At 43.3% G+C, this 26,664-nt stretch overlaps 1 protein-coding gene across 1 annotated transcript in view; it reads left to right on the plus strand.

Moving 5' to 3' along the window:
- The window catches only part of LOC121357709 (guanine nucleotide-binding protein G(q) subunit alpha), a 147,653-nt gene that overhangs the window by 91,969 nt on the left and 29,020 nt on the right, over positions 1–26,664 (plus strand). The window contains exon 3 of the mRNA XM_041475242.1: positions 6,554–6,708. Coding sequence (XP_041331176.1) covers positions 6,554–6,708 — 155 coding nt within the window. The remainder of the gene's footprint in view (positions 1–6,553; positions 6,709–26,664) is intronic.

Consider the following 26,664-nt stretch of genomic DNA (forward strand, 5'->3'; position numbering starts at 1 on the left):
ATCTCCCCTGAGGGAGGATGGGTAGTGGAAGAGATAAAGAAAACTGCCCCATCTAGTTTTAACAGGTGGCTCATTTAACAGAAGATAACTGCCCCACCTCTAACAGATGGCAATAGAATACACATCTCCGCTATACTTTTCAACCTGAGACATTATCCACCGTTCATTCTATTACTATCTGCATCTTAGCCAAATCAATAAACTTTACACAATGAAACTTTACACACAGTTTTCACTTAAGACTAGGTTTCTCTGTAGTACACAACTGGCTTCTCCATCTTTCTGATTTACCCACTAAGTGTAACCAGGTCCTTGAGCAAAAACAGTCCCGCAGATGGGTTCATCTTTGCCTGAGGTCGGACTAATCCAGTCTTTCCTAAAATACCTTTCACGTGTACCATAGGGACTTTATCTCCATCCATTCTGTACAAGGGTTTATACTTGGCAGGACTAGCTTGATTGATGGACCCACGGGTGTTGACCATCCAGGTGGCTTTTGCTAAGTTAATTTCTCAATTTCTAAAGGTTCCCGTGCCAAGTTCCTTCAGGGTAGTCTTAAGTTATCCGTTGCCCCAATGAACTTTCCCGGCAGCTGGTGCATGATAAGGGATATGATATATCTATTCAATACCATGTTCTCTGGCCCTGGTGTTTATAAAGCCATTCTTGAAATGGGTCCTGTTATCTGACTCAGTTCTCTCAGGGGTGCCATGTCTCTGCAGGACTTGCTTTTCCAGGCCCAAGATGGTGTTCCAGGCAGTAGCATGAGGCACAGGGTAGGTCTCCAACTAGCCAGTGGTGGCTTTCACCATGGTCAGCACATAGTGCTTACTTTGGCGTGTCTGGGGCAGTGTGGTGTAGTCAATCTGCCAGGCCTCTCCATACTTATATTTGGATCACTGCCCACCATACTATAGGGGGTTTCACCCGCTTGGCCTGCTTGATCTCAGCACACATCTCACAGTCATGGATAAACTGAGAAATACTGTCCATGGTTAAATCTACCCCCTGGTCACGTGCCTAGTTATAGGGGGCATCTCTGCCCTGATGACTTGAAGCATCATGGGCCCATTGAGCTAAGAACAACTCTCCCTTGTGTCGCTAATCTAAGTCTGTCTGACACCTTTATCTTTGTAGCCTGATCTACCTGCTCATTGTTTTGGTGCTCCTCATTAGTCCAACTCTTGGGGACATGGGTATCTACATGATGGACTTTCATAGGTAGCTTCTCTACCTGAGTGGCAATGTCTTTCTACTCTTCGGCAGCCCAGACTGCTTTTCCTCTATGTTGCCAGTTGGCCTTTTTCCACTTTTCTAGCCAGCCCCACAGAGCACTGGCTACCATCCACGAATCGATAAAAAGATATAGCTTTGGCCACTTCTCTCTTTCAGCAATGTCCAGGGCCAGCTGAACGACCTTGAGTTCAGCAAGTTGGCTTGATCCACCTTCTCCTTCATTAGCTTATGCAACCTGTCTTGTGGGGCTCCATATGGCTGCTTTCTACTTCTAGTTCATCCCTACGATGCGACAAGAAACATCAATGAAAAGAGCGTATTGTGTTTCTTCTGCTGGTAGTCTGTTGTACAGTGGAGCTTCTTCAGCCTGTGTCACTTGTTCCTGCTCTTCTTCATCAGTGAGACTAAAGTTTTCAACTTCCGACATGTTTGTAATTACTTCCAAAATCCCAGGGCAATTCAGGTTTCTAATACGGGCGCGCTGTGTGATGAGGGCAATCCATTTGCTCCATGTGGAGTCTGTGGCATGGTGGGTAGAGGAAACCTTTCCTTTAAACATCCACCCCAGCAGCAGTAGTCGGGGTGCCAGGAGGAGTTGTGCTTCTGTACCAATCACCTCTGACGCAGCTTGAACTCCTTCATAGACAGCCAAGATTTCCTTCTCTGTAGTAGTGTAGTTGGCTTCAGATCCTCTGTAACTTTGGCTCCAGAATCCCAGTGGTCAGCCTTGAGTCTCTCTAGGCACCTTCTGCCACAGGCTCCAGGACAAGCCATTGTTCCTGGCGGCAGAGTAAAGCACATTCTTCACCTCTGGTCCCATCCTGACTGGGCCAAGGGCTACCGGCTGAGTGATCTCCTGCTTGATCTGGGCGAAGACTTGTTGCTGTTCAGAGACCCAGTGGAAATCGTTCTTCTTGCTGGTAACCAGGTAGAGAGGGCTCACGATCTGACTGTACTCAGGAATGTGCATTCTCCAAAAACATATGGCGCCTTGGAAAGCCTGTGTTTCCTTCTTGCTGGTCAGTGGAGACATAGCTGTGATCTTGTTGATGACATCAGTGGGAATCTGACATAGTCCGTCTTGCCACTTTACTCCTAGGAACTGGATCTCTCAGGCAGGTCCTTTGATGTTGCTCTCCTTGGTGGCAAAGCCGGCTTTCAGCAGAATATGGATGATGCTCTCTCTCAAATACTTCCATTGCTGTATTCCCCCACACAATGATGTCATCGACATACTGGAGATGTTCTGGAGCTTCACTCTTTTCTAGTGCAGCCTGGATCAGTCCATGGCAGATGGTGGGGCTGTGTTTCCACCCCTAGGGCAGTCAGTTCCAGGTGTACTGTATGCCCTTCCAGGTGAAAGCAAACTGAGGCCTGCATTCTGTTGCTAGAGGAATGGAGAAAAATGTCAATAGTGGCATACTACTTTGCTGCCTTGGACTCCAGCTCGTACTGGAGTTCCAGCATGTCCAGCACAGCAGCGCTCAGTGGTAGAGTCACTTCATTCAGACTACGATAGTCCACAGTCAGTCTCCATTTTTTGTCAGACTTGCACACAGGCCAAATGAGGTTGTCGAAAGGGTGAATGGGTTTTGCTGACCATCCCTTGACTCTCCAGCTCAGATCATTTTGTGGATGGGGATCACAGCATCTCGATTCATCTGATACTGCCGGTGGTGCATCATCAAGGTGGCAATCGGTACTTGTTGTTTTTCCACCCTCAGGAGTCCTACTGCAGATGGGTTTTCTGATAGTCCAGGCAAGGTGTTCAATTGCTTAATGTCCTCTGCCTCTACAGCAGCTATTCCAAAAGCCCACCTGAGTCCCTTTGGGTCTTTGTAATAGTCGTTCTTGAGAAAGTCTATGCCTAGAATACACGGGGCCTCTGGGCTGGTCACAACAGGATGTTTCTGCCACTCCTTCCCAGTCAGGTTCACCTTGGGTTCCAACAGGGTCAATTGCTGGATCCCCCCATTACCCCAGCAATGGAAACAGGTTCTGTCCCCACGTCCCAATGGCATTAGGGCACATTGCGCACTAGTATCAACTAACGCTTCATATTTTTGTGGCTCTGATGTGCTAGGCCATTGGATCCACACCGTCCAAAAGATCCGGTTTTCCCGTGCCACTTCCTGGCTAGAGGCAGGGCCCCTCTAGCCCTGGTTATCATTCCCTCCCTGGGCATACATGCTAGAGGTACCTTCAAGGGGATTTGAGAGATCATACCCAGCAGCTCGGTCATGAGAGGCTGAGGCTGCTTTCACTTTAGTGGAACTCCCTCAGTTAGTGTTTCCCTCCTTGAGTTGACGCACCTGTGCTGCCAGGACAGAAGTAGGTTTCTGTTGTATTGCACTAAATAGTTTATTTAGTTGTTGTTTTGCACTGGGTTTGGTATTTTGCACTGAATAGTATGTTTGTATCCTCATGGGTTTCCCCCCTCATATCACATGGTCTTCCTTTCTCCCCTAAGCCCCAGTAGTGGTGGTCTCTCCCCATGTTGCTCCTCCCCTTGCCCCTCCCCTCACTTGTATCCCGTTGGCTGTGGCCCCTCTCCTCTGCCCCCCTTTCCCTGGGTTTAAAATCTCCTGCCATCAGACATTCCGGCCTCTTTCCCCCCAGGGACACTGCCTTGATTCCCAGGCGGCTCCTATCCAGAATAAAGTGGGACTCTGGTCCCGAGAGGAAAGAGCGCCTTAAGTCATTTACTTTTGTCCCTGTAAGACTGCAAGGGGCCAAGGTCCAGAGCTAGCCAGATCGGACCCCTGAAAAGGCCCCAGAGATCGCTCTTACAGGTTTCACATCCCACCTTCCCATGTCTTCCCTATGGTCACGCAGGAAGAACCACAGGTCAGCTCGGGGGGTGTACCCTCTCTCTCTAGCTGGGGGACATTGGGCTCTGACTTTGGCGCCTTTTACTGGCACTGGTGCCGTATGGGAACTGTTCCTCCTTACCTCTTCCCTCATGTACCCTCATCTCCTCTTGGAGGCTCCTAATTACAGCAGAGACATGGGCCTGCATCAGGCCATTGATCATACTCTCATAATTTCTAAGCTTGTTGGCGACAGAACCTACTCTCTCTCAGTTGTTATCGGCATTAATCGTTGCAATGAAGGTGGTGTATTGAGATGGCCCTAGATTTGCTAGACTCTACAACATTTGCCCTGTGCACCTGACTTCGTCAGGGTCATTGTCATGCTGTCCATCCCTCCCAAAGAGTACCTCCAATACTGCCACTTCTCTCAGCTGTTGGATCCCTTCCTCAGGAGTCTTCCAGCACATTCTATGATGGTGCCCCTGCATTCTCTCCCTGTGGACAAATCTCTCTCTGACACTCATTAAAAGCCACTCCCAGAGGGAAAGGGACCCTGGCTCCCTTATGAATACCTGATTCACACCTGAGTCGTGGGTCAAGGGTCCCAAATTCCTTGCCTCACCACCATCTAGTTGCACACCTGTACCCATAAGGTCCTAGACCCGGAGTAACCAGGTTGTATAAGCCTCACAACCCTGTCGTACAATGTCTTTGTGCAGATTACGGAGACTTTCATATGTCAGGGACATGGTGATGATCTCAACTGTTGGCTCCCCTGTGGGTTGTGAGGGCCCTCCATTCTTATCCTTATCTGGGTGCCCTGATTTCATCTTAGACTTCCTCGTTTCCACAGGGGTGTCTGCTGCTGGCTGTGACTGCCCTTGTGGTTCAGCTGGAACCTGGACGGTTGTAACATCTGTGGGTTCCACTGCTGTACGATTAAACTCTCCCTCTTTGAGGCAGGGGAAAGGTTTCTCACCAGCTGGAGAAATGTACTCTTTCAGCATCTGGCTCATCTCACATATCTCCTTTACCAGAACTCCCACCCAATCTGGGTGGTTTATTTCTGAGGTGGGCTGTGGAGCAGGGTCAGGCTCTGGGACAGGCTCAGGCTCTGGGGCAGCATCCCTAGTCCCCAGGGCAGTGTCAGGTTCTGTGGCAGCATCCCTACTTTCTGGTGTAGGTGTCAGGGTGGTTATCCAAGTCAATCTTCCCTTATGTCTGAATGCTAAATAGAACAGGCTTAACAGGCATATCAGCAACACCAACCACTGTATGATATCATTAGCATTTAGAGAAGATTTGAACCCTTCGAAAACTGGTGGGGCAGACCCAAATAGATGGTTTAAGGGTTAGGAGAAAATTCCCCCCGGTGTCATTTCCTCACAGTAGGTACCATTATTAAAGTAACCCCAAAAACATACAGTTAGTGTGTGATAGCTCTGAATCCATGTGCCTGCCTTCCAGAGGAAGTTAAATATCCATTAATTCCTCACCTTATTAACCCATAAAGCAAACTGAATAACAGCCACAGTAGCCTTAGTTATAGGACCCATGTTTAGATAAGGGCATTCAAATGGGAGAAATATAGCCACGACTACATGCCACCCGAACCAGGGTAAGCTAGACCACATGGTGACACTTAATGAGTTTTCTATATCCAGCACACAAAAAATTAGGTTACTCAAGAACTGTTCTTTTTCACCCTTTTTCTCTTGATGCCCTTGAGCCTCACATTGGGCGCCAAAATCTGTCTTGGTTTGAAAAGACAGGTGTCTGTTGAGGAAAGCAGGAGCCGTCCTTAAAATGGAAAATGTAAACCCCCTCCCTCCAAATTATTATAATTTTGAAATTAAGGGCTTTTCAGGGAAAGATATGGGAGTAGGAATAACAGTTCTTCATTAGGAAAAAATAAAAATAAAAATGCAGTAATGCAAAACAACACTGACAGAGTCAGAATATGACCTGACACCCTTGGGTCATGGTTTTGGTAGCAGTCCTATTAAATGGTGGCTGCAGTACTCCTGGAATGATAAATGTGGTTCTGTTGAAGCACTGATATTGTAGAAGGGTGTTGTTTTCCTCTGAAGGTCCAGTGGTGGTGTAGATAGGCCTGGTCTTCCTCTGGGAATCCAGTGGAGAAGAAAGCTGCTCTTCTGGGAATCCGGTGGGAGAAGGCTGACTGTGGTGTTCTAAATCTCAGATTATATCTAGGTAGGAATGCTTGGCTCTTTCCCCTGGGCGGAGCATCTCACAATGGGATGATGTAATTTTATCAGTCATGCAGTGAGACTCAGTGGCCCATTAACAAGATATCTCCCCAGAGGGAGGATGGGTTGTGGAAGAGATAAAGAAAACTGCCTAATTAACAGAGGATAACTGCCCCACCTCTAACAGATGGCAATAGAATACACACTCAGCTGCACCTTTCAACCTGAGAAAATGAACTATTTGTAAACATAGAAAATGAAATAAATGTAATTGTTTTCTTTGTTTCAAATTAGGCTCATGCACAGTTAGTTCGAGAAGTCGATGTAGAGAAGGTGTCAACTTTTGAGAACCCCTATGTAGATGCACTGAGAAGTTTATGGAATGACCCTGGAATCCAGGAATGTTATGATAGACGACGAGAATATCAGTTATCAGATTCGACAAAATAGTAAGTATATAGTGGCTACAAATAACTGTATCTTATTTTCTGTTCTTTCTAACAAATTAATTCATACTTTTTTATCTTTGTATACTATATTTTTGTGTACTTACGTGTACAGTTTCTTTATGTGTGTGTACAAGTACCTGTGTGTGCATATATATTCAGCACAAATCTGCACTTAATTATGTGAATGTAAAGACTACTGTAAGGAAGGTAGTGAATCCAGTTTAGTATTATGTGTGTGTTTGTTTCTCAAAACACAAGCGTATGACAATTTGAAATCTTACATTATTACTAGGAAAGTGCAATCAAAGGTAGACTTCTATGCAATTCATAAAAATTGCAATGCCCTTGAACATCTGTTTTCCTTGTTTAAAATAGCAATGGAATTTAACATTGGACCCTGAGCATTGTCTAAATGTCATCTCCAAGAAATTCAGTTGCTCTGAGTAATATACTACAGAGCTCTGGTAAAATTTTTCATCTGGTAAAAAAAAAAAAGGATGGTGGTAGAGGAGGATGACTTTTTGGTATTGCCCACTAGAAAAAGAGTTAGCATACTTGCATATTAAAGTTGTTGCAAAAACTTCCATGGTCTCCACTGGAACTTTTAGATTACCTATGGAAATCAATCATAATATATTGTTCTAGTCTCCATGTCAGGTTGGCGTGAAAGGCATCCTCTCATTGAGGAAAACACAGAAGAAACTGAAAGGCACCATGAAGGTTAAGTCAATGGAACATGGCCATACACATAACAAAAATCTGGAGTGAGATTTATCTGCATAGTAGCCTGAGGGTCCTTATCTAGCACAATCCTTTATACATGATTGAGTCAAGACAAACTTTAAAATACCTTGCTGATGCAGTTTAGGCAGCTAGATAGCTACTAGTGCATGAATTAGGTCTGCTGAGATTGGCTCAAATGCTCTGTAATTACCATACCACATTCTGCTTCTGCTTTATCAGCCTCTCATACAGGTTGTTCTATGTTAGGCCACATGTGGGGGGGTGAGGGGCAAGGAGACAAAGACCACTCACCCCAGATGTTCGTGTGGCACAGAGACCTTTATTTTCCACACCCTCCCTTATATAGAGGATTTGAAAGACCCAGTCTATTGGAGTTTACCAATATTGCTGAATGGGATGTGCCTTGGCTTGTCTGGCCCTGCTGCTGAACCAAATAGTGGCAACTGTGGTGTTTCACCCCAGAGACACTGTTGGCTAGCTCTGAGTCGCAGCTGAGCACATTGGGGCAAGTCCAGGTATGCCCAAGCTCCGAAGGTTGCGGGCTGGAGCTTACTCTCATAGAGGGTCACTCCTCAGGCCTCCCTGTGCTGGAGAAGCTTTAAGGCAATGGTGAAGGAAGGAGTCAGTCCTGATGGAGGGTTTTAATCCAGAGTTTTTATTCTGGGCTGCAGGCCCCTGAATCTAGCAACAGCTCCAACAGAACTCTTCAGTGTGTGGTCTGCTTGCCCTTTTGCCCGGGGGAGAGGGGGAGGGGGGGGGAATCCAAGACCACCAATCAGGTACGGGGCAGGGAGGTCTCAGGTAAAAAGGACACCTGGATGGGCCAATGCCCCCCCAGGGGTGGAAGGCATCCTTTGAATCTGCCAATGACTTGATGCCCTTCTGGAATTTCAGGATTGACAGACAGTACGCAGCAGGGGTCAAGGGTGGGGGAAAGAAGAGGTGATTGACACACCTGGGGAAGGAAACTTCAGGGAGGAACCCAGGGTAACTGAGGCAGACCATGACATCACACCACAACACCAGTCTGGGTGCTCTCATTGGTTTAAACTTCACACCCCTTCGGATCCTGGACCACTGAAATGCCTGCAGTCTTATGAGAGATCTGATCAGCCAAAACCCTTGTCACTCAGCCCAGGGGCTGGCAACGTGACACCAACATCTCACCCTTTCTTTTCTATAGATTTCGATTTGCATTATAGCTTCAGCATTTATGTCCAGGACCTCACAGGGGAGAGCTTAGGTAAATATGCCACAGGCATTAGGCTTATAGGTTACAGATGGTTGCGGCGAACTCTCCGTGTGTGGAGACACGAGGCTTGACTCCATTTCAGAAGGCTGATTTATTATGTTAAATATTATATTAAAATACTACATTAAGACTATACTAAAAGAACAGAGAGATCAGAAGGCTACAACAAGAATAGAACAGAATAGAATAACAAAATCCTGTGACTGCTCACAGCCTTGGCTACATTAAGACTATACTAAAAGAACAGAGAGATCAGAAGGCTACAACAAGAATAGAACAGAACAGAATAGCATAACAAAATCCTGTGACTGCTCACAGCCTTGGCACAGGTGGCTGTGATTGGTCATCAGTGGAAAACAATCCACATGGACCAATGGAAGATGCACCTGTTGCATTCCACAGCAGCAGATAGTAATTGTTTACATTTCTCTCCTGAGGCTCCTCAGCTTCTCAGGAGAGGAAAAATCCCAGCAAAGGATTTTTCATAATATCATGGCTACAACAGATTAACAACTTTTTTGTAAAAACAGCAAACCATTTAACCAATGAAGAAAATGAAACAGTCTGTAAGAACAGGAATCATTCAACCCTTATTAAAGAAAAAAAAACCAAAAACAAACTCAACTGGAAAACTAGGAAACAATCTGTAGACAAGGAAAACAGTTTGTAAACAGATCAAGTGTTTATGTGAACTGTAGTCCCAGATTTCCATGAGGTAGTCATCAATCACTCTGATCACACGGCTCTGTGATGTCTGCTGAGGGTTTATCAGGAGGGTGCTGTCTGTGGTCCTGAGCAGGACGCAGTGCAGGCTGGACGCATCTGGCAGGTACCCAACATGTCTCACTGTCTGTTGAAACACATACATATCCCTGACCCCAGGTAATGAGATACCAAGGACCCTCCCATGTATTGGTAAGGAAGTCTTGTACCATTACCTTGGGTTTGGGCAATTGAACATTGCAGGACAACTGTAGTGATAAGAAGTGATTTAGGATAACTGGGTTCTGGGATTTTTCTAATCCTATTAAATGATTTAATGTGTATATAGCTTTAGCTATTCTGCTCTGTGAGGTCTCACCACACATACCTCCCTTTTGTTTATTAAGTATACCTTTTAAGGTACCATGTGCCTTTTCCACTATTGCTTGTCCAGTTGGTAAATGAGGGATATGGATTTGGTGTGATACATCCCAAAGCTGTAGAAATTGCCTGGTTTTCTGTGAGACGTATGCAGGGCCATTATCGGTTTTGATGGTTTGGGGAATGCACATGGATGCAAAAGCTGATTGCCAGTGTGCGATGGCATCCTGTCCTCTTTCCCCTGTGTGTACTGTAGCCCATATTGCTGAGGAAAAGGTGTCAATTGAGACATGGGTGTATTTTAAATGGCCAAATTCAGGGATGTGTGTGACATCAGTTTGCCAGATTTGCAAAGCACGCAGCCCACGAGGGTTCACCCCCATCTGCAGTGGTGAAGTGTGGCCTTGACAGTCAGCACAGGTGCTAACAATATTACGAGCCTCTGTATTTGACAGCTGAAATTGCCACTGTAAAGCTCAAGCACCTTGGTGGAAAAAATCGTGCAATGCCTTTGCTTGTGCCAACAAATCTGGTTGTGGTGCTGTCCAAGCAGGGCTAGCTAGCATATCTGCCCTGGCATTGCCCTCTGTGATAAAACCTGGTAAATTTGTGGCTCCTGATGTGTAGGATGTAGTACAGGTAAGTCCTGGTGTGGATGGTTAGACATAGAAATTTTAGCAATTTAAACAGTTGTGCATTATCAATCTCTTTTAGTAGTGTTTGGTCTAACCTTTGTGCGATGTCAGCCACATATGCAGAATCAGTTATGACATTTAGGGGAGAGTGGGGAAAACATTGAAAAGCCATAGCTACAGCCTGTAGCTCTACTATTTGAGGTGATCCATTCTCGTGCCCTGTAGGAATGCGCCCTCTAATGACAGAGTGGCAAAACTAACCTTTGTCCCCCAAAAAAGGAAAGAAGCCCAGAAGCTTCTCTCAACTGTTAGGTGAAAAGCCACCTTATAGGGCCTCAAGGACTTCACCAAACACTAGAGAACATCTAATTGGATAGAAGCCAAAAAGTCCTGCCTGATCAATCAAGTAGAAAAGAACAGAACAAAAGAGAAGAGGGGCTTTTGTGAAGTGTTTCTACCAGGGGCAGACCTCTGTACCTGGCTCAAGTTTTTCTATTTGTTATTTTGCCTTTTATTAAACCTTTTTTGTTTCTAACACCGCAGCAGAAACCATCCTGCTTATTTTATGCCTCCAAAGTACTAGCTGAGCTATCCTTGGGTGTATTAAGTGTTTTTCTAGGGCTTATAAGAACTGGCCCGGGACAAACAACTTAATAGTGCCCCTCCAATGTTTGCCACTCACCCTCCTCTATCCATGTCACAATGGCCTTTCCTGTTTTCCCAGAGCCATCAGTAAACACCGTAACACCCTTTAGGGGTGTTCAGCTATTTAGGGCTTTTCGAGAGAGTGTAGTTTCACCACTTAGCTTTAGTAATTTATGGCTTGGTAAGTGGTAAGTGATTTGTCCAGTAAAGTTTTGAAGGGTGCATTGCAAGGCTGTGCAGTTAGCAAGACTCCATTTGAATTCCTCTTGTTTTATGGGAATAATAATTTGTGCAGGGTTTTTTCCATTCACTTGCAGACACCTGTGACAACATTTAATGATTAGCTGTGCATTTAGCTCAGACAGGGTAGGTGCCATCTTTTTTGATCAGTGAGGTAAGAATACCCACTCTAGGATGTGCAAAGGGTCAGGTCATTGTGTGTTCCACTGTCCAATAATGCCAGTAATATGAGAGTCAGCAATAATAAAGAATACGGTGATACATACCTCTGGGCATATCTGGTGGACCTGTCTGTTTGTGATAGCTTGCTCTACTGTTTCAAGAGCAGCTTTTGCCTCTGGGGTTAGTTTTCTGGGGGAAGTTAATTTGGTATCCCCTTTCAGGAGGTCAAATAAGGGTGCTAATTGTGAACTGTTTATTCCCAGATATGGTCTGACCCAGTTTATAGTACCCAAAAGTTTCTGTGCATCATTTAAATTCTCAGCCTTGGTTGAAAATTGAATTGGTTGTGGCTGTATTGTTTTGTTCATAATTTTAAGTCCTAAATATTTCCAGGGTGCTTGTTATTGCACTTTCTCTGGCACCACCTGTAGCCCAAATGATTTCAGTGCTTGCAGCAGGTTTGGCTGAACCTGTAAGAGTTCCCCATTTGTTTGGGTTGCAACCAAAATGTCATCCATGTAATGATAATGATGCCCCTGGAGAGTGCTTGTGCAACATACCACTGACAGATACTGGGACTGTTGCATATTCCTCATGGAAGTACACGCCATTGATAACGCTGCACTGGTGCAGCGTTATTAATGGAGGGCACCGTAAATGCAAACTTTGAGGTATTGTTTGGGTGCAGTAGAACATAGACCCCCTATGCAGACAGAACATCCCTTCCCCACAGGTTCAACGGTGCAGTAGTGATGTATGGCTGTATTGTAGCTGTTTAGCCCTCAGGATTCTTTATCAGCACAGGATTGCTGCTTAAGCAGCTGTGTGACCCCTCCTAAGCCAACAATGGCAGATCCCAAAGGTGTAGTAGGCCACAGTGGTGGCCACATGTTGGCAGAGATGATGGTGATGTCTGCTCCTGTGTCAACCATCCCACTGACCTTTATCTGTGAGGGCTTTGCCTTGGGCATCATCATAGTACAAACCATGTTGGGTCTTTGATTATTCACAATCTGAGTCCAGTTCACCTGGGGTTGCCCTGTGGATCCAAATCCTTGATCTTCTTGCTTTCTAGAGTCTGTTTTGGGGATATAAGACTTAAAAGGGACAAGTTGAGCAATTCTAATTTTTTTGGAAATGATCACTGGTGGAGTAGGGGTGGAAACCATTGCATGTATTTGTCCAGCAAAACTAGTATCGATAACAATAGGGTACAATTATACCTTGCATTGTGGTACTGGACTTTTCAATTAACAGCGCACTTAATCCTTCCCCGATCGGCCCCCAAGCCTCGAGAGGGACCTTGTGTACCTGTGAAGTGCATATTGTTATTGTGACAGAGGTGGACACATCCATTCCAGCTGCTCCTCGAGTCCCTCTTGTGAGCTGATCATATAGACTCGTGCCAGGGGGTGGGAAATTACTTGTGTCATCAAACGATTTCTGTCCTCGCTCGATATCCTGTTTCCCCGGTTCTTAAGAAACTGACCATTAGCATGAAGTCTTGACCTGCATACCTTGGCCACATGTCCGGTCCTTCCACATCAGCTGCAGCTGGTATATGCTCAGTTCTGTCCTTGAAACATCCCCCGTGGAAAGGACTTCTGGGAACAGTTTGCTCTCAGGTGGCCTTGCTGACCACACCAGAAGCATTGAGGTACTACCTTTGAAGCTGCTGTTATAGAATCTGCTAACATAGTCATGTTATGAAAATTGGATCCAACCTTAGCATGGGCATTTATCAGGTCATTTAGTGATGGGTTCTCATTAGGTAACAGTTCTATCACCCTCTGGCAATCCTTGTTGGCATTGTCTTTCACCAGCTGTAAAATTAGCTGATTTCTGCACTAACAATTTGTTTTTCCATTGCATCTTGCAATCTTTCTATGAATTGTAGGTACGGTTCTTTGGCTCCTTGCCTTATCTTTGAGTATGTTTGGGTCAGGTTTGTCATGCTAGCTACTTTGAACAGTGCTTGCAGACCCAATTCCTTTACTTGTGCCAGTATTAATGGGTGTAACCTGGCTTGGAGCCTCATATCGTCCACTGGCGTGAGACCCAGAAGCTGAGGGACCCCTGCACCAAAATGTGGGTCCTCTCGTGGAAGTTTTAGATTTTTTAACCCCTGTTTATAAGCACTGCTCTTCCATGCTGATTCAAAAACCATATATTGGACAGTTGTAAACATCAGTTTTGCTAGTTGCTTTATAGCAAAGGGAGTTACCTCCTCGGTGGTTAAGAACTGTAGCATATTAGCAACTGCAGTAGAACCCAAACCATGTTTGGCCACAAGCTGACACAGTTCAGATAGAGCTGGCCATTGAAAAGGGGTATATTTGTCAGAACTAGTCCCATTGCCTCTTATTACAGGATAAGCTCCTGGTGTCTCATCCTCTGGTTCCCAGCCCCCCGATATAGGAACATTAATGAGTTCTGCTCCCTCATAGTCTCCACTCACAACAGCAGAAAGCTTTACCTTTTCCCAGATGCTTGCATATTGTATTTGCAGGGTTCCCAGACGAAGGAAGGAATGATGAATCTGTGATGAATCTGACTCCATGTACTTAGAAGGCTAATTTATTATTTTATGATACTATATTAAAGAATACTATACTACACTATACTAAAGAATACAGAAAGGATACTTACAGAAGGCTAAAAAGATACTAATGAATCTCATGACTCTCTCTCCAGAGTCTGACACAGCTTGGCCCCAATTGGCCAATAAGTCAAAACAACTCACAGCAGAAACCAATGAAACAATCACCTCTTGGATAAACAATCTCCAACCCCATTCCAAAGCAGCAAAACACAGGAGAAGCAAATGACATAATATTGTTTTCCTTTTTCTCTGAGGCTTCTCACCTTCCCAGGAGAAGAATCCTAAGCGAAGGGATTTTTCCAGAAAATATGACTGCCACACTTGCAGGATCTGGCAGGGCTGTCAGCAACAAGACGACTGTGGTATTGTCGTGGTGTTCTGCAGGGGGACGATGATACCTTGTGTCCATTGCTGGCATGTATGGCTGTAGTTCCAGTAGAGGCGGGGCTGAGGGGATAGCTGCTCTGCTTCCGGGTTGGATGTCTGCTGGGATTCCTGGTGGATGCATTCCCAGACCTGTCCTTGGGGGTAAGGTCAGTGGCAGGACCACTCCCATTGGAGGTGTGGCTGTGTTCCACAGAGGCTGGCTTGGGTGCAGGGGCCCGCCCCCTGTCGCAGGCAGGGTCAGGGAGGTAGGCATATCCCTTGGTGTAGGTGCAGCCAGGCTCCATGGAGGTGTGGCTTTGGAGCCAGCCCACTCGGTCTCCGGGGGCTGATGTCACTTCAGATCAAATTGTACTGAATCTTAGTTATGACCTAGTTCTAATGAAATCATCACCATAGTAGATCTTTTGAGCAGTATTAAAATAGTACAGCTCATTAATGAGCTATAGAAACACAATTTTCATACATTTTCTTGCAGAAGGGAAATATACTAGTTGATTGGTAATTTTTAAAGCTCAGCATATGTAACCATTTAACAACATAATTTACTGAGGATTTTGTAGATTTTAATTATAAAATATTAGAGTTCATTTTGTGGTCTGCAAAAATTGTTTTAGAACAAGTAATAAAACATTAGAATTATGAAGCACTATATATGAATCTTTACATGAGCTTCTCTTATATTTATGCTTGCAAATAGAGTTTCTTTACATCTGTAAGTCCAGGAAAAGCAATTAGAAGAAACCAAAGAAGCATTATTTAAAAATACAGTCTGCATGTCAACAATCAAGGTGAAAGAAACTTATCCAAACTTATCCTTTGATGTGAATAAGCAGACACTTGTTTATTCAGGGTGCTGGGGACACTTAACAAACAAATCCCATCCATTTTATATACTTTTTCTGCTGAATCATTGTTATATAATTCTTTTGCATACTATGCATACCATGCCTGCTCTTAAATTTAACCTTTACATTGATTGATTCCAATAGTTAATAACTTCATTAATATTCTTATCCTAAAACAATCATTGGTCATCTCTACTGAGGTCTACTGATTGCAATCCTTAATATTAAAATCAAAATGGGAAGGGTAGTGGGTTTCCAAGCAGCATAATTGGTGAGCATGACAGTCTCCATCGCTTCTTGACTGAAACATGAGGGTCCAGTAACTTCTTAGCGAGATTTCTGTGGTTACGCATTCCAAACACATCACTCCTGATATTTCTATACCTCATACTTCACAGTTTTCTACTTATAATCATAGCTAACCCTTTAATATTATTAAATTGATTATTTGATCAAAATATTCATGGCACACATGTTTAGGGATAAAACATTGTCCTTGTTTTAGCCAGGACAGGGTTAGGTTTTGCAGTAGGCGGGAGGGAGCGTGGCCAGGGCCTGGAGGTTATTCTATACCATCTCACTTCATTGCTGGGGGTGGGAGAAGGGACTCCCTTCTGAGAAGGGATTTCTTTTGGTTGAGCAAGTGTGGCAGACAGGGCAGTCAGGATGGGGTAGCAGTCACATCGGGTTGGGCTCTGCAGTGAGCATTTTTGCACGTGAATCACTCTCTTTCATACACTTTTGTTGTTATTATTGTTGCTGTTGTTGTTTGTTTTCTTGTCTCATTGCTGTTTCCAGTAAATTGTTCTTATCTCAAACTGTGATCTTTGCCTTTTGTGCCTCCAGTTCTCCTTTCTGGCCACCTGTGGGGGCGGAAGAGGGGGATGGGGAGCAAGTAAACAGCAGTGGGGTTTGGAGAATCTTGGTGGGAGAACTAAATTAGGGAGTACCATTCCTAAACCACAACAAACATCTAAACAAAATTTGCCAGCTTTAAGTACCAATGTCACAAAGCAGAAAAAAAAATATTACTGGAATTGACAAAGCACTTAAAAGGAAGTAAGCATCCACAGCTTACGGACTTGGTGAGATGTCAGTAATTTCATCTGACTTGATATATAAAACTGGAAAAATAGTTTGTTGGCCACCAGCTCTCTTCTATATGTTTTGAAACATGTGCCAATCTCATTCTTCTTCTTCCTTCATCCCTTGCATGAATCTCTCCTGTAGTCTTGTCAGGTTTTTTGCCCCAGCATTTTTACAATAGTGGTATTTTTAATCTGTTCAGTGTTGCTTTTTTCCCCCTCACCATTAGTACATGTTGTCTTTCTAAATCTCTTTCCCTGTATTTTCTGTTATTTCTAAATTCTGTTGCTAGCTTCTAATATATCCTCTACGTTTCTATACTTGCACATTCTGTCATCTTCTGAGCTGCTTTGTCATTCTTAGCAACACTTTTGAAGTTTTCTGTCCACTGCTAGTACACTGCAAGAAGACATCTGATAGATGTGCATTTACCAGAAGGGGTGAGAGGAGTGTCTAAGAAAGTAAGTTTCCTGAAAGGTGGGAGTTGATTTGAACCTCTTGGTAGCTCGGCAAATGGATTCCATATTTTCCCCTTACTACTGGGTGCACCAATGGTTGTATGTTCATATTGTTTTCTAAGTAATTTCTAGACTTGTATCTGCACTAAAGTCAAGAGCGCAACTTATAAAAAGATATTATTCACTTCCCACATACATTGCTGGGTGACTTACCCACTTATTTACCATTAAACCACTTCCATTTATGGCTTCAAAGACACCATTCACAGTATGAGACAGATGCAAACCAACACCACAGTGTGGATAGCCTGAAATAATAGCTTAGTAAGATTAGATATTTTTCTATATATAAACTCTACAGACCTAAACCCAAATAGAAACAAGTTGCTAGTCAACGGTTTGATTATATCATGGTTTTTCAAAGTCTAAAGGTAAGAAAAGCAACAGTTTTGACAAGATACAGTTGTTAGAAGTATCATCTCACATTTTTGTTACAATTCACAGAATTTGTGAAGATTTATCACCATAGGAAACTTTTAAAACGTAACTGGAAAACTTGCCATAACCTTGCTAAGAAACTTCACTTTTACTACCCCATTAGATAGATGAGTTATGGCATTGTGTACCTCCAACCAAGTGTTTTCTAGTTGTTACCCAAGCACTGAGGATATTAGTTTAGCTTCTCTTCCCTGTGTTTTAACACATTTTGGATAATTAAATATTATTCTTCCTCAAGTTCCTACCCCACTTTATCTATGCCAGTCAGTATTTAATGCATTTTTTTTAGTTATACACATATGGTTATTCTATCATGCAATAGACATACTAAATCTAAAAGGAAGGTTTGAACAAAGGCATGGAATTTGCAGTGTAATGGTGCTTCCTGTAGAAAAACTGAAGATTAAGCAGTTGAACTAGGGAAATTCAGAAAGGCAAGTGAGATTGCATTAAACAGTATACAGGATGCATTTCTTTCAAGATTTTTTAATGCAGTACTGAATATGCTTTTCATATCTTTATAATTTTTAACCCCATTTCCCATTTAGAAGTTTTGAAAAATTTGTACAACTGTTTTTTGATTTGATGACTTTAGTTTTTTAGCTGCCTCCTAATTTTGGTTTTGAGCCATGTAGAAATTATAAATTCAGAGAAGTAATTAGGTAGGATTTGGATGGGATAAGAATAAAAAGAACACAGTGCATCTTTCTTCTACACCTACTAAGCTTTACTACATTTATTTTACTTTAGACTAAGATTAGATAATTTGGGAAACTGGTAAACATGCCTCAACTTTTTGCAAGTGGTAAAGAGGCTCAGAGATGCAAACATCCACATTTCTGAAAATGCAACCAGTACTTTACATTTAGCTTTGCTCACAGCTTGTGTTACTATAGTGGAAATTGATTCCATTTACTGTACTGGATGTTCCCAAAGAGGATGCTTGTCTCAGTCTGGCAACTCTGATGTTGGAAAAAATCCTGCTACAACTACTTTGATATTTTGCTTATGTGGAAATTGGAGACGATAAAGTTATATGTATTTTTCAAAAGTGCATAAAAACTCCCTTGCCCTTCAGAGCTTATTGTTTTCTAGCACATGGTCAAAATTACTGCTTGTTTTGGGTACTCTCATCAGTCAGTACAGTTTTTAGCAAAAAGAAAACTAACAGAATTCTCCCACCAAATCCCAACAATAACTCAATAAGGGTAGCGCCATCCAATTCCAGAAGAAACAGGTCCCAAAGAACAGAAATATAATAAATGGAATTAACCAAAGCTTATGACTTATGGCTACTTAATCAGATTATTTTGTGGTTTTTTTTTAACTTGAACTGTCAGTATGACAGGTAGTTGTAGAGAGCAATAAGATCTCCCCTAATCCTCCTTTTCTCCAGACTAAAAAACTCTAGTTCCCTCAGCTGCTTCGCATAAGACTTGTGCTCTAGGTCCTTCAGTTGGCCTCAGCCCATCAATCCAGTTGGCCCAGATCCCTCTGTAGAGCCTTTCTACCCTCAAGCAGATCAACACTCCCACCCAATTTGGTGTCATCTGCAAACATACTGAGGGTGCACCCAATCCCCTCATCCAGACCATTGATAAAGATATTAAACATGACTGGTCCCAGTACTGAGCCCTGGGCAACATCACTTGTGACCAACTTCCAACTGGGTTTAACTCCATTCACCACAACTCTTTGAGTCCAGTCTCTCAGCCAGTTTTTTACTTAGTGAAGAGTATACCCATCTGTCCTGGTTTAGGGCAAATTTGGGAGAAAACCTCCAAAAGGGGCCCCCCCAGAAAGCAAACCCACATGGCCCCTCCCCCCAACCAGTTTGGGAAGAATTTTCTCACAGACAAGTGGAAAAAAACCTGTTTTGTTTAACAGGCAAAGCACTCCCCAGCACAAAAAATGAACAATACCAGATGACAAAACTTATTCACCACTCTGAAGAAGCTCATAACAAAAATTCTGTGCTTCTTCTTCCCCCCACCTTTGCTCTCAGAGCCAGTCTTGAAGGCACAGAATATAATATCCAGCATAAACAGAACAGACAATTGGGGATACAAGCATCATAACATCACCCTAGGACACTATCCAAGCCATGAGCATCCAGTTTCTCCCAAACAATGATGTGAGCAATGATGTTGAAGGGTTTACTAAAATCTAGGTAGACAATATCCATAGCCTTTCATCAGTGTTCTTAGGTGCTTCCATGGTTTCTAATGCATTGACAACCTTTGTGTCTTTGCCGCTGCATGGATCTCCATCCCCTACCTCCACTGAAATGGCTAAGGTTCTGTGTACATTAATACAGGGACATTTCAAATGTACTCCAGAGTACTCAACATATAGTGGATCAGACTGAAGGACATCACTAGCACACTGTCTCTCAAACACTGGCATGCTGATTCCAGGCTTATTTATAGCAAGCCTGGTTTTATCCCTTTACCTCTTCAAATCTAGTTTAAAGGTCTTACAATGAACCCTGCTAACTCTTGCACAAATATCCTTTTTCCCTTTTGAGAAAGATGTATCTCATTGGACACCAGCAGGCCTAGAGTCATATGGACTGACCTGTGATTAAAAACCCAAAATTCATCAGTCACAAAGCCAAGTATTGATCAGCTGGCTCTTCCTGTTTCTTTCCTCATCATTCCCTGCAACTGGAAGGACAAAGAAAAACATAGGACCTTTCATTCCCCACAAAAGAGGGTCTGCTATGACAATAACCTGCCTTTTTTTCTTTATATAAGTGGTTTGGATATGGTGCATAGGCCAACTTAACCTTGACAACACCTCCAACATAGATGGACCATCATGCTCATCATTGTTTGGTTCCACTTGCAGATCCTCATACCTAAGACACCTGGGAAAGTGAGGTAGTCACAGAGGAGATGCTCCTGCTGCATCAGGCAGGAACTTGTTGCCACCACCCCCATGCCTTAAGTCACTGCGTTCTGCCAGGTGGAGAGAGCATAGGGAATCCTCCATATCATGTGTCCTGTCTGCCAGACAAGACTATCCCAGGGAAGGTAGGGTGCAGTTCCAGTAGTCGATCTCCTTAGACTCCCTGATGCTGCTTAACCTACTTACCTCCTCCCTGTAATTTCCTGAACAAACTTTCTGTTAAATAAAATTAATTTCTTGCCTTTTCTCCCTTCTTTCTTCCCCTGTACTCCCACTCTTCTCATATAGATTAAGAAAAGGTCTAATTGCTGACTGTGTTGTAATAAGTCATCTTTACTAGTCTTAGATTAACCCTTTTATTAGTGTGAATAACCAGCTCTATCTCAACAAATTTATGTGTAGAGATTTTGCTTTCTAGTGTGGTGCCAGTCACAGTCCTTCTCCTAAGCAGTGCATTTCAGAGGCAGTAGATCCCCCAAGAATTTCTCCTGTGTTCATAAGGACTTCCAGCAGGACTTCATCTAAGCATGGGGTTTATTAACATGCCAGTAATAATAATTTAGTATCTTGCTCCACCAGATACCCTGAGTTTGGGAAGAGGTACTGGGCAGTATTCCTAAATTAAACAATCTTATTCTTGGCCTTGGAAAGGAAAAGGAGTCTTAGAACTAGATGAAGGCTATAGCTATCTACCTTTGCCTATCCCTTAATGCCATCTCTTGATTAATTGGACTATATACTAGATTGAGTTGAGAGTTACAGAAATTCATAGAATCATAGAATATTTTGGATTGGAAGAGACATGTAAAGATCATCTGGTTCCACTGCCCTGGGAGCTGGGTATCCTAAGGACAACTGGTTTTGGTACTAAAGACTGAGGCAAAGAAGGCATTAAGTACCTCTTCCTTTTCCTCATCTCCTGACACTATGCTGTTCCCTACATCCAGCAAAGGATGGAGACTCTCCTTAGCCATCTGATGCAGTTCGTTTGAGGGGGCTCCCCGTGGAATCCCCGGAGGGCCCCCTAAGCTGTGTGTTCACTGGTAGCAGCAGGCAAGCAAGGAGACTCCACACAGCTTCTGAGGGTGCTAATTAGATGAGGGTTTATTGGGGATCCCACCCCCGGGAGCAGCATGGTTTCTGAGGGAAAAAGGGGAGGAAAGGGGGAGGGAGGGGGAGAGAGGGAGAGCCTAGGGAGAAAAAGGCCAAGAGGGAGTCTTGTCTCCCCTGCACAGCTTAACAGGGAGATTCAAAGTGGGCGCGGAATAAGACTTGGGCCAATGGGATTACAGATACATGATACTTCAGGGGAGGATCACAGGTTTGGAATAAACTGTACATTTTCGAGGGGTGAGACAGAGCATACCATTTAACTAAAATGGAACACCACAGCCACCAAGATGGTATCCCTTCCCTGAAGTGTATCAACTACACCATTCAACATTATGTCATCTGCAAACTTGCTGAGAGTGCACTCAATCCTACTATGTCATTAATAAAGGTATTGAACACTAAAGGTCCCAATATGGACCCCTGAGGGACACCACTTATTACAGGTCTCCATTTGGACATTGACCCACTGCTCTCTGTGAAACCATGTTATCTCTCTCTAATCACCTTTCTGTTTTCCATGGTTTTTGACACATCTTCCAGGATGATCTCTTCCATGATCTTCTTGGGCACAGAGATGAGGCTGACTGGTTGGAAGTTTATCTGATTGAATTCATCCTGAGAAAATGCTAATATATCATGTGACTATTTCCAAAAGAAATGTGACCTCAAAGATACTGATAAATAGTAATTAATGGATGGAGATGGGTGTTTGTTTGAAGTGCCTGTCCCATGTTTGTTTATGTTGAAAATGTTTCAGAAGCTCATTTATTGAAAGTAAATTCAGATATGTTTCGATGGCCAGTCTTCATTAGGTGGCATAACTCAGGATTTTAATTAAAGCTGTCAGGAAAATGAATCCACAAACAAAAGAGGTTTATGTCCAAAAAGGAGACAGAGGAGTCCTGGAACTTTATTCGAATAAAGGAATAGGCCATGGGGTATTTCCCCATGGGGTCTCTCAAATTGTTAGAGGATGCAGCCTCCTTTTTATCCTAATTTCCCAGCCTCATTTCCCTTTCTCTTTCCCCATTGACTGAGGTACTTGAGAGGTACAGACTTCCCAAATGGCTTAATAAAATCCCCCTTCTAATGTATACCCCCTGCTTTTTCTTTTCCTTGTGTTAATCAGTGGAATTCTTATGGAATTTATGGTTCTTCCCATTGTTTCTTTAATCTCTCAGTATCTAACTTTATTTGTCAGCTGAACCACAGTTTGTTTGTAATGACAAATCTCTCTCATTCCTTTCAAAGCTGAATGTTCAATTACAAGGTTATTTTGAATAGGGTGTATTAACCATATTCATGAAGAGTGTCATTAGTTAAAACTACTCTTGTTTTGATACCAAAATTGGTCAGATAGGAACTTGCTAACACAGTTTTGAGTATTAGAAAGCGGGCATTCTTTATTGCAGCGCTGGGTACTTGGAGGATCCTTCCTCTAACTGAGCACACTGAGCATCAGGTAAACAGTTTTTATCATACACACTGGTTACATATTCATTAGCTATCTTTGCTTGCTTGATCTATATGCATTACTTTATTTTACATAGTCGCACCCCTTATTGGAAGTCCTTATATGGTCTTTTTGGGTCTTCTTTGGTGGTCTTCAATGTCCAGTGTCCTAATTTCTAGGTGGCCATTCCTTGACCCTAGCGCTTAAGTAAGCACAATACTCTTATAGATGAGTAATGTGATGGTTGGCTCTCACAATTAAGAGATAGATATTATGTGTATGTTAAGGTATATAGTGATGTTATTGTAATATGTGTTCACATAGTCCTCTTTCCCCTCCCCCTTGCAATAGCCTTAGTAGTCAGGGCATTTGGGGAGGGCTGGCTTATTACTAGGAGGCGTGGCATAACAACACCTGACCTCCAATCAAGATGTAAGAAAGTAATCTTTACCAATGGATGGCAGAGAAGGAGTTGACTGACAAAACTTTGGTAGGGGCTAAAGGTATAAAAGGCAGAGCATCCATTTTGTAGACGAGCATGTGGCTGCTGGTCACGGAGACTCCCAGTGCTGTAATTTTTCCTTATTCAGTCCTTTGTTGTATTTTTGTTAAGGTTTAATAAACCTTTAAAATTTTAAAAGTGAGGGTCATTTCTCATAATAGTGTTGCTTTGCATGACTCCTGCTTTGTCAGCCTTATCTAGGTACAGAAAGCTGAGCTAGCATCCTTTTCTCACTCAAAAGCAAAAATCTCTTGTCTTTCAGTACTCAAAGGGATACAGAAAAAGGCATCTTTCAAATCTAATACTGTAAACCATTTTATTTTTTCACTCAAGGTTGTTAGCAAGGTGTAAGGATTTGCTACTACCAAGTATATATCTTCTACTATCTTATTTATGGCTCTAAGGTCCTGTACCAGCCAGTAATCCTTTCCATTTGCCTTCTTAACTGGCAAAATATGGGTATTAAATTTGAATTCACATTCAAATAGGCCATGTTTTATAATTTTTTCCACAAAGGGTAATAACCCCTTATGGCTTTCTATTTTCAAAGGGTCTTGCTTTTGCTTTGCCAGTCCTGCTCTAGATTTCAATTCAGTTTTACAGGCTCTGCTCTTTTGGATCTCCCAGGAACCTCTCCAGCCCAGACTATCGAAATCACTGCATCCTCAAGTGATACTGGCAGATGGATCATGTCTGATTTTGGAGACTGTAGTGCAAAAATTAAGGCTTACACATAATTAGGTTATAGAATAATAACTTGTATTTTGCCATTTTTAAATTTGATTTCAGCATTTTGTTTTTCCAATAAATCTTTCCCAAGGAGAGGCTTTGGTGAATTGGGTAGATACAAAAACTAGTGAGTCATCCATTGTTTTCCTAATCAATGGGCTTGAGAAATTGCTGAGTTTCATAATTCTCTGTTGCACCAACAAACTGGATTTAGCACAGAGTAACTAGCTCCTGTATCTACTAAGAATTCAACCTCCTCATTTACCTCCTCATTCCCCAGCTTAGCTGTAAGCAGAGGTTCTGCAGGGGAAGAACCCTCCAGTCCCCCTCAGTCCTCATTGGTGATGGCCATGGGGGGGGGGCTTTTATGTTTCAACTGCGGACAATCCCTTTTCCAATGTCTGTTTTTCTTACAATGTGCACATTGATTAATACCAAGTCTCCCAGGGAGGATCAAGGTAGGTTGTTTCTGCCCTTGTCCCCTTCCTTTCCTCAGGGACACTATTCCTTTGGAAATTGCTTCCACAACTGCAACTACTTTTTGTTCGGCTATTTCTTGCTGGTTTTCTCTATTCTGATAAACTCCCCAAGCAACATCTAACAGCTTCCCGAAATCATTCTGGTCTTGTCCCTGAGCCTTTTGTAATTTCCTTCTGATATCATCTGAGGTGTTGTAAGCTAGGATTTTATTTTTTTTTCTTTTTCTCTCAGGGAATTTTCTCCCATATGTTGCCTAAGAGATGATAATGATAGTACTTAAAAGAGACACAAAATGTAGCCAAGGAGGAGGGCGAGGGGTGCAGCTGACTGCACTCTCACAGCTGAGGGGCTTTCTTTTGGGAAGGGCAGAGATACCTTGAGATTTTGGCTGGGGGGTGAGGGGCTGGGCTTGGCTCCTTTTTCCCTCACTCTCGGGATCAGAGTGGAGAGGTACATTTTTTGGTGCTGGACTGTTGCTGATGCCTAAAGAAGCTACCTAGAACAGAGGCCAGACAGTGTTAAAGGAATAAACGAGGTATTTATTAAAAAGGTCTTTAAAGGATACACTTTGGGCAGTGCAAGAGCCCAGCCGTGGCTCCACCCAAGATGGACCAAGATGGACTCCAAGTCACGAGTTTTCACACTTTTATAAGTTTTGGGCCATTTACATATTGCAGTTAATTGTCCAATTACAGCTTCAGGTCATGAAGTCCCATCCTCCCAGTTTGCTCTCCTTAATTCGCTGTTCTTTATACCTTTTGGGCCTGAAGCTGCAATGATGTCCTTGGTTCTCAGGCTGGAAAAGGATTGTTTTGTCTAATTAAACTGTGAAGAGAACTTGTTAATACTTTATATGAAGTTCAGAGTTATATAATAATGCAGTACAGAATCTGGAAAATATGAAAGCTAAAACTTAGGGCATCATTGCTGCCTAGAGGATTCACTGCCATTGCAGAGTTCTCATCCTGTACAGCTTCTACTTATTGTGGGTGAGTTTCTACTTGCAAGAGCAGCTGTTGAACCGGGACCTTTTCAACACCTGACCTCACTGGGAAGGGGACTCCAACCCCCTCCCCCTTCCCAGAGGGTGCGTCGCCCAGCTGTGTGCAGCAGCTGCTTGCAGAAGTCCAGCTGCCACTGCCTAGTCCCGCTGTTTTTCTGATGCTGCTTCAGGCTTTTTGCTACACTTTACTCAGCACCCTGTGTCTGCCTGACTCCCCATGGTTCCTGCCATGGCTGCAGAGTTTCTGCTACATTTTGTTTGCTACCCTGGGGTCTGCTTGTCTCTGCCATTCCAGCTTGCTTCTCTGAGGTTCCTGCTACAATCCATTATGCCTTTTGGAGGGGCACTGAGACCAGCTGCCCCTGTAGGTTTGTAAAGGAAGCTCCTTTTCTATCTCTCCTACCGGCTTGCCTGCCATTGGCCATGTGGAGAGAGGCAGCTGAGCTAGCACCAGAGCACCCTCTGCAGCCATGGGGAATCATTGCACCTGCCCTGCCCAGCCAGGAGCCAACAGCACCTCCTGCTGGCTGTGGCCATAACTACACCAAAGGGGAAAGTGCTTGACAGCTGAGAGAAGGCTGCTATTGGGTTTCTGGTTTTGGTTGTTGTTGCTGTTGTTTACCTTATCATGTATATAGATATATTCTGGTAAAGAATTGTTATTCCTTTTTCCATATCTTTGCCTGAAAGCATCATAATTTCAAAGTTATAATAATTTGGAAGAAAGGGGGTCACATTTTCCATTCCAAGGGAGGTTCCCGCCTTCCTTGGCAAACACCTGGCTTTCAAACCAAGACATGATGATTGCCACACAAATATGGGGGCTAATTGAGTTTCTCCCTCTGTTTCAGGTTCGATATTAATATACTTTTGAGCCATTTCTTTCAGGTGATTTAAAAATTCAGTAGGTGATTCCTTGCGATCCTGCTTAATTTTTGAATAATTTTTACATATTGATAGCCTTTAGTATGGCATGTCTAATTCCACATAGTATCCATTGTTGGTATCTCTTTCATCTTTCTCTAAACCTGGGCACATTAGGGTCCCACCCGGCATCCACGGTGGGAAAATTAATATCCAATGTACCTGGCAAATTACCCATCAAAATTTGCTCTTTCACCAACCTCCT

This window comes from Pyrgilauda ruficollis, unplaced genomic scaffold (genome assembly GCF_017590135.1).
Source record: "Pyrgilauda ruficollis isolate IOZ18807 unplaced genomic scaffold, ASM1759013v1 scaffold341, whole genome shotgun sequence".
Classification (NCBI taxonomy): Eukaryota; Metazoa; Chordata; class Aves; order Passeriformes; family Passeridae; genus Pyrgilauda; species Pyrgilauda ruficollis.